Source organism: Gavialis gangeticus, unplaced genomic scaffold (genome assembly GCF_001723915.1).
Source record: "Gavialis gangeticus isolate Ggan-Ray unplaced genomic scaffold, GavGan_comp1, whole genome shotgun sequence".
NCBI classification, from domain to species: domain Eukaryota; kingdom Metazoa; phylum Chordata; order Crocodylia; family Gavialidae; genus Gavialis; species Gavialis gangeticus.
In genome coordinates this window covers 4,516,610-4,525,939 of record NW_017729005.1, presented here as the reverse complement: position 1 = coordinate 4,525,939, position 9,330 = coordinate 4,516,610, and the positions used below count along the sequence as shown (strand labels likewise).

General features: G+C 43.2%; 1 protein-coding gene across 5 annotated transcripts in view; it reads right to left on the bottom strand.

The window, feature by feature from the left end:
• Positions 1-9,330, bottom strand: part of STK31 (serine/threonine kinase 31) — a 119,439-nt gene that overhangs the window by 6,880 nt on the left and 103,229 nt on the right. For all 5 annotated transcript variants that reach the window (XM_019508586.1, XM_019508588.1, XM_019508587.1 and 2 more), the window contains one exon: positions 7,738-7,806. In XM_019508586.1, coding sequence (XP_019364131.1) covers positions 7,738-7,806 — 69 coding nt within the window. The remainder of the gene's footprint in view (positions 1-7,737; positions 7,807-9,330) is intronic.

The window sequence follows — 9,330 nt, the reverse complement described above, 5'->3', positions numbered from 1 at the left end:
CCTTTCCTCATACATCAGGTGCCCCAGCCCCCTAACCATATTTATCACTCTCTGCTGACTCTCTCTGATTCATCCACATCCTTTCTGTAGTGGGGGGCCCAAGACTGGACATACTGTTCCAGATGGGGCTTCACTAGTGCCAAACAGAAGGGATAATCACTTCCCTCCATTAGCTGGCAATGCTCCTACTAATGCAGTCTAGTATGCCATTAGGCCTTCTTCCAACAAGAGTACACTGTTGGCTCATAATCAGCTTATTGTCCATTGTACCCTCCAGGTCCCTTTCTGCAGAGCTGCTGTTTAGCCAGTTGATCCCCAGCCTGTGCAAGAGTATGGGATTGTTCTGTCTTAAGTGTAGGACTTTGCACTTATAGAAAATTAGGGTTGGAAGGGACCTCAGGAGGTTATCTAGTCCACCCCCTGCTCAAAAACAGGACCATACCCAACTATATCATCTGAGCCAAGGCTCTGTCTAGCCGGATCTTAAAAACCTCCGAAGATGGAGAAAATCCACCACCTCTCTGGGTAACCTGGTCCAGTGTTTTACTACTCACTTAATATAGTTTTTCCTAATATCTAACCTAAACTTCCCTTGCTACAACTTGAGACCATTATTCCTTGTTCTGTCATCTGCCACCACCAACAACAGTCTACCTTCCTCTTCTTTGGAACCTTTCAGGTACTTGAAGGCTGCTATTAAATCCCCTCTCAGTCTTCTCTTCTCCAGACTGAGCAAGCCTACTTCCCTCAGTCCCTCTTAACAAGGCATGTGCCCCAACCCCTTAAACCATTTTTATTGCCCTCCATTGGACTTGCTCCAATTTGTCCACATCCATTCTGTAGTGGGCAGCCCAAAACTGAACACAGTACTCCAGATGTGGCACCATTAGCCTTCTTTGCAACGAGGGCACACTGTTGGCTCATATTCAACTTACTGCCCACCATAACTCCCAGGTCCATTTCTGGAGAGCTGCTGCTTAGCCAGTTGGTTCCCAGCCTGTACTGGTGCATGGGATTGTTCTATCTTAAGTGCAGGACTTTGTACTTGTCATTATTGAACCACATGAGATTTCATTTGGCCCAACCCTCCAATCTGTTTAGATCTCTCCAAACCTAGCCCTACCCTCCAGCATATCTACTACTCTCCCCAGTTCGGTGTCATTTCCTAACTTGCCAAGAGTGTACTCTGTGCCATCTTCCAGGCCACTGATGAAGACATTGAACAAAACTGGCCCCAGGACTGACCTGTGGGGCACTCCACTTGATACCAGCTGCCAACCTGACACAGCCACTGACTACTACTCTCTAAGCCCAATGATCCAGCCAGTTTTATATCCACCTTACAGTCCATTCATCCAACCATGTCCCTTTTACCCTCCAGCTCCTTCCTCAGAAGCCAATCTGCCCTGGCCCTGCTCCCATGTGCAGCCCTACCAAAGTCCAGGAAGAACTTCATTGGGAACACCTGGATTCCCAGTGCTCTACTTTATCCTGCTTTTCCCTCCATGATCCAGCCACAGGTAAGTTTGTGTCTATGCTCCAGGTGGCATTTTCCCTTTTCCCTATAACAGGCACCATATTGGGTGCCCTGTTACAGTGAGACAACTGCTCATGGCCCCATCCCACTCCCTGCCCAGGCCCTGTGCCTGCACATTCCAGCCTCAGCCCCCAACCACCACCCCAACTGGGCAGCACCCCCAGCCCTGCCCATCTCCATTTCTGTAGGGGCTTCAATTACTACCCCACCCCTGCTGCCAGACTTACCTGCGGGAAGCTGCTCTCCAGGCTACCTGGCAGCCTTGTGCCTGTGTACATGTGCACAGGCACATGGTCCTGATGGCTAGAAAATGGTATTTAGAGGTTTGCTTGTGGGAACTGGCTTGTAGATAAAGTAGATATGCTGTAGAACAATGGTCATGGGGAACGGCAAGGGTTAACTGGTTTCTAAAGCCTGTTCATGATAGTTTCCTTCAAGGCCCACTGTGAAGCAAACAGAGACAGGCTAGGAAACTGAAGACATGTACCACACTGTGCCATAACGTGAGATAAGGTAGCATTAGAGTCACAGTGCCACACTGGAAAGCCCTTGAGATTTCCAGCTTTGGTGAACAGAGCAAATTAGGAGGTCCAGTAAATAACCAAATTAAGATGTGTGCATGTGACGGGTTTGAGTAACAACGGATAGGCTGATACAACCGAATGTGGGCAATATGACAACCTCAGGGAGACCAATCAACAATGCTCAGAAATAGAGTCATCAGAGGGGACAAAGAATAGAAAAAGGAGGAATTTCAGAAAAGCGAAGGGTTCCTGAGAAGGGAACCCAAGGCCACCATGGACAGAGGGCACAATACCAGCCCAGGTCATCCACCATGCTGGGGGCAGAAGAGGCCTCAGCCTTCAACCTCCAGGCTGCTGGCATCTGACATTCAAGAAAGAAGCTCACATACTGACTAGACATACCTTCCCTCTGACAGCTCTAGAACTAGTAGATATAGAAATGTTTGCATCATTCTTATCTGCTATCACTGTGTAACAATACATTTGATATTATGCAAATGTGAGAGGTCATGGTCAGTCTGAGGGTTTAGGTCTGCCTGGAACAAGGTATCTGGGTTATAAAACTAGTGCCAACAGGTACCTCCTGATCTCCTTCCTCCTGCTCCCCCTAGCCCCTTGCAGGCTGGACGCTGCCAGCCTGGAAAGGGAAACCCACCGTTTCCCTCACTTTTCTCCTTTAAAGGAGAAAATCCAGGTTTTACTGTGTGCTGATGATCAAGTATCTACACCGTCTCATCCCTAACTACTGCTTCCCCTGCTAAGAACATCCAACATTAATTACGCTTTTTTTTTCTTTTTTTTTTTACTGTAGGCCTTATTTTTCCTCCTGCACATGCTTTTCAGTTGCTTCACACAGCAGCAGTGTTAATAGATAAGTGCGGCTCCTTTGGGGTGAAAGCATGAGGTAAAAAGGCAAAATAACAGGCCTCTGCAGATGAGCACAAGATTATTCCAAATAAACTGATTATAGATTAAGCACTCAAAAGGAAAATAAATTTTATGGAGAACCAAGACAAAAGATTAACAGCCAGAGATTTGAACAATTCCCCTAGAAAGAGTTGACCAAGAAAGAAGAAACTGATTATTAAACCACATTTACATTCTTCTAATTCAAAAACAGCACTGATTGCTTGCCCCTTGGATTCTATGCTTAGTGTACTACACACAGATGGATTGAATCACAAAAATCAGTACTGACAACATATTGACTGGTACCTGGTAAGATCACAAAATAATGGAACATCCCTATGAATTTATTCATGGAAGAAAAAAAAAAAAAATCTTGATTTCATTGGGAGCCAAAGGCTATAAAATTACACACTACTTTTTCCTGCAAGAATTCATTGTTTGTTTTTGAGATAAAAGTGTTTTGTGACACAAAAGTGTTTCAAACATAGCAAAAACAAGAAGCTGATTGTCTGAAACTAACCACGTGAGATGAGATGCACTTTTCAGACTGACTGATGTCTTATATTATTTTAAGATGTATGAAAGCTATAATTGACCTAAATGTTATTTGTCCCTCCTCAGGATTTTGGTTTATTTGATTCTCGTATACCTAGGGATTTACCTAAATAGAGCTGGAACTGAGCTATGCAGCAGCTCCTTTAATCTTGCTCTTTTCACCGCACACCCCCACCTATCACCGATTGGCAGAGGGGCTCAGTGGCCCTGCTGCTCACTCCTAATCGTTCAAGAAGCAAAGACTGTGGTTTTAAATATGCCACAGTTTCTACCTCCAACCCAATCAGCAGCAAGCAGCAGGGCTGTCAGGGCTCCTTGGCCAATTAACCAAGGGGGTGGAAGGGAGAGGGGGAGGGAGAAGGGGTGTGCAGAGAGAAGAGTAAGGTTAAAGGAGGCACTGCGCAGTGCATTTCCAGCCCGATTTAGGTAGATCCTTACTTATAGCGGTATTTTTTTTGTCTTAAAGGACAAGGAAAGGATTAAATTTTTCAACACTTAGGTGAAATGCAAAACTCTAGAACTCAGAGAGGATACCTTTTATTAAAGCAACTGAAAAAAAAAAATCTCTCACACAAAAAACATCTTTTTCTGCAAGCTTTTGGGCATACATGCCCTTCCTGAGGCTCAGGGAAAACTAAAGATGGTAACTTCATTGCTGAACAACACCACCTCCCTGGCTTTCTGCCACATGACACCATCAGGGAAGGAATGCTTCTATATCTGCACATCAAAGAGCAGCTCACAAAGACACTCTCATGGACCCAGAGGGACAAACTTCCATCTTCAGCATCCTCCATGCAAAAATGAAGTTTATTTTCTACCTATGGGGACTTTTTACCATCTTTAAATTTTCCCTGAGTCTGAGGAAGGGTTTTTGTGCCCAAAAGCTTGCAGAAAAGGTAATATTTTACAATGTATTGGTTGGTCTAATAAAGGGTATCATCTCTGAACCGAGAGTTCTATCTAGAGTTTTGCATTTGCATTTGCCTCAGACCAACATAGCTACCAAATATACCCCTCATTACTTAGGTAGCATGCACCGTGTAAAATGAAGCAGTAGGCAGATAGCTGTGTAAGCTTTGGGGGTGGGAAGGGTTAATGGATATTTTTAAAGTTCTAGAGCAATCAGAAATGATATGTGAATAAGAACTGCTCAACCTTATTTTTAGTTTACAGTATTGTTTTCATAATGTTATTGTAGGAATCATGTTACTCTATGTTAAGGGAACATATTATGTCAAAGGTGATGATATGGTTGAGTGTACCCGTACAAACCTAGAACAATCCTTCAGGAATCCATAGTTTAAGACTAATCAAAATACTAATACTGTCAAGGTGGAAAACAGTAAGCTTTAGGCAGATGAAACCAGCTACTACAGATATGTTAACATTAATACACAACCAAAGGTGTAACGGGGTAGGTCTACACTTGGGGCAGCCACTGCCAAACAAGGCAATGCCAGTTCCTGGGGTGTGCTGATTGCAGTGGGATGATCAGGTGTCACTCAGTCAGCTTCTGCTTTTACTCCTCCCCAGAAGTGGTGCCCATGGCTGCAGCCCTTTTCACCCCCTCTATTACACTACTGCACAGGAGAAAAAAAAAGCAAAAAGCAGGGCAAGGTAGTATCTTAGAAACTAACTCATTCAGAAAGGCATGTGCTTTCATAGGCAACAGCCTGCTAATATGACAAAGCAGGCTACTGCCTACACAAGTGTATGCCTTCCTGAACAAGATAGTTTCTAAGGTCCCTGGTAGATGTTACATGTAAGACATGATTAAATAGTTAAGTACATCTTAAGTAGTGGCCTGGCTACTTGTTACTGCCATTAATGGCACAATAAAAGGGTAAATAAGTCACAACATTATTCCACAAAATATGCATAATAATTTTGTGGCTGATTTCTATCATGCCTCAAACAGCTCATGTAGCCAATGCACTGGGCCCACTAATCAGATGATTGGAGTTTTCAGCCCTGGTACTGTACTCGAGAGCACTCCACACAAGTGTGGTCCCAGATTGGACGTGCCGCAGCTACAATCCTGGGACTGCCCCAGAATGCATTCCGCAGGACCACCTATCAGCTGATTTAGAGGCGTTTTTTTCACATTTTCTAGAAAAAAGACAGGACAGGGTGGCACCTTAGGCTGCTGACAGGCATTCACTTAAAGATGCAATGAGGTCTGACTTTCAATCCTAACAATAACTTCCTGCCATGCCACACATGCATAGTAGGACACATGATTTTGGCATCAGGGATCAAATCCCAATTGTGCTCACTATCTGGTACAAGGGGAGCCACTAACCTGATGGGTGATCCTAGCCCTGGGACTGCACCAGACTGTGGAACACACTCCAGTGCAGTCCTGGGGTCTGAGACTAGGCAGTCTCACCTGGGACCACACTGGAGCCAATACAAGACTCTAGTGTGATCCCACTGCTGGGACTATCCAGCAGCTGATGGGGGCAGTGAGGAAGGCACAAGAGAAACAAGCACACTTTGGAGCACACAGGCAGCAGTGGTGGAAGGCACTACTGAGGGGTGAGGGGGCAGCATCAACATGTAGAAGGTAAGGGGCAGGAGTCAGTACACTTGGCTCCCCCACCATTTGCCCTTCTGCAGCAAAGGGGGAGGAAGGGGGACATATTTAAAACAACCCTCCAAAAATTAGATTCTAGACATGGAAAACTGTAACAAATCTATAAAAATGTTCCATATCTAGAATCCACATCTTGGACCTGGATAAATACAGTGGGAAGGGTGGGAAGAGAGGGAGAGAGAAGATATATGTGCAAGAAACACAGAGATATTAACATAAATGTCTCCATCTGGTATACTTCTTCCATTATATGAAGACTGGAGTTGTATGCTGTTGCTGTAAATGGGCAATTAAATAACAGAAACTCTGAGTTAAGCTGCAGAAGTGTGGCTAAAGCAGAAAGCCCCAAAAGCCTCTTCCCATATGACCGCAAAGTAAAACTTTTTAGACCACTGGCTTGTCAGCAAAGAAAAGAAAGCAATTAGCATGTTCACCTGAACCAAATCAGATCAAACAGAGCATTAGTCCTTAAATTAGATAATGCAAACAAACTATATTATCATTTAGGAATAACTGATTAATCCAGGCGTAAGCAATCCCTGGCACACATGCCAGAGCATGGCACACAACGGAATTTTGCTTGACACTCATGCCTCGGGGAAGAAGCTGGGGCTACGCTGTCACAACAAGGATCAGGTCCCTCATGGCTCCCCCACCATCTGCCCCTGGCATGCCAACATCTTACATCTTACATGCATCCAACATCTTACATGCCAACATCTAAAAAGTTGAGGTTGCAGGTGTTTTTGGCACTCTGCTCAAAAACATTGCCGACCCCTGGATTAATCAAAATATATTATAGAGAGTTTAGTTTTAGTGGATATATTTGTGTTTGCTTTCCCAGGTTGGAAAAAATGAAGCAGCCTTGCCCATGAAAATTTTAAATATAGTACCAAATAAAGAAATAGGTGGCATTTGAAGGAAGGAGATAAAGAATCCTGCCTGGCTTAGAACATTCAAGAGAAAGAAAAAGTGATCATCTATCAAAAGCTACACAAGAAACTGAAGAGGAAACAAGGATGGAAGAAAGGGTCCTGAGACATGGCCAAAAAGTTCAAGACATTGATGAAAACACTTAAATGCAAAAACACAGAGTTAGGAGCACAGAATAAATATTTGTAAAAGCAATAAAAGCTTATACAGGATTAGGCATTCCCATTAGTATTACTAGACAATCCTTGAGCAGGAGAATGGAAGAAATCAACACTATGACCAACATTTTCAAATGCAGGTAGGTACTCAAGATGCATTTAAAAAACAAAATCTGGTCCTTATTTAATTACCTCATTTAAGGCACCAATGTTTGAAAGTTTTGCCCTAAATTTGTAAAGCTATGTTTTATAAATACTAATTTACTATAGTTAATTGTTAGATTAAGACATAGGAGACAACTGTTTTCTCTTACAGGGAAACAGACAAATAACTTCATTCTTCTGTCTTTTCAAATAAGCTTCAATTTGCCTATGATATTTAGGATTCTTACATCCTAATTTCCAATTAAACATTTTCTCAGCCTGACATTCTTAATCTAACACTGGATAAAATTCAGTCAGTATAACATCATATATAGTCTGCATACCTCTCTAAGCTGCTGAACAATAAAGTTAACATACCACATTAAGTCCATCCAATTTAGGAGTTCCATCTTCTTTTATCCTACATTCTTGGTCTTGAACGCAAAGCTGTAAATTAAAAAAAGTATATATACCCCTGTGTGTGTGTGTATATATAAGGGGGCGTGCATGCGCACAAGTGTATGTACACACACTATCTGCTTAACTTCAAATAAGTGTGCGTATAATCCAAATCTCTCACTATTTTTCCTTTAGGTTTGCAGGGATCTCTTGTTTCAAATAAAACTCAAATACATGTCTGCAAAAGTTTTAAAGTATAACTTCACAGTAATAGACAACATGAAATGGGGCCTCAATTTTCCCAATATCTACCCAAATGTTAGAACAAATATAAGCATTGCTCTTAGTCTCAAAATGGAAAGAAAGCACCATGGGAGAGAAATAAACTTGCACAAATAATAATGAAGCTCCACAATGGAGTCACACATTTAGTTTCAAGTCTACCACCATGTTAAAAAAGGATTAACCACACTTCCTCTCAAACACACAGGTAACCAGCCAGACAGTAACAGCCATCGTGACTGCCTTATATAAATTTCTAAACATTTTAAGCAAAAGATACATTTAAGAGAAATACCTTCAGGCTTACAAGTCTCTATTATAAACTAGAGCAATGCTAAACCCCAGCATCTGAATTTGGCCAAGACGTAACCTATTCATCTAATGAAAGTTCAAACAATTGAACTTCAAACAATTGCAGTCATAAAGAATGCAACAAACTCTATCAAATGTTGACTAACATATTATTTTTTCTTTTGAACTTGAGTGTATGCCATGCCACAGGTAGAATTTTGTGGTATTGTGGCTCTTTACTTAATGCAATAATGCAGCTCTGAGTTGAGCAGTCTCTGAGCTACAGAGAACAGCTGACAGAAAAGATAAGGAATAGAGTAGTACTGACAACCAGCACTATAAAAAACAAAAGCCTCACATTAGCAAGTGTGGCTGTTTAGGGAGACAAGCCATCTTGTAAATTTTATTGAGTAATCCATTCATGTGCTCACAAGTATAAATTCCCTATTCCCTCTATTCATAGCACTGAGTTTAAAATACGCACACTCAATATGACAGCACGAGTTAAAACAAGTTAGACATAACATTTATTGTTATATATATGCCAACTATATTTTCATGATATTACCATAACCTCAGTTTCTGGGGGTCTACTGCTGAAGATTTTTTGGACCAATACTGATGGCCGATTATTAACGAGCCATATCGGCCGATACTGATCCAATTGCCAATATGCAGCCCAGCAGCTTGGAGAGCAGCATCCGGCTGGTGAGTCAGGGGGGAGTGGCATGGTGGGGCAGATCGGGGCCCCAACAGCGAGGGAGGAGGGGGACTGCGGCTGCCCAGCCAGGGCAGGGCATGGCACAAAGCCACGAGAGGTTCATCGGGGAAGCAAGGGGAGGGAGGGAGGAGTGGCTCCTGCTGCTGCACACACCCCCGGGCCAGACACAGGGAGCATGTGCCCCTCAGATCTGTGTGCCCCCTGGATCTGTGTGTCCACCCCATAGCTCCGGTCCCAGAACCACCACCACCCACCCCAAGCACAGGCCAGCCCCACCC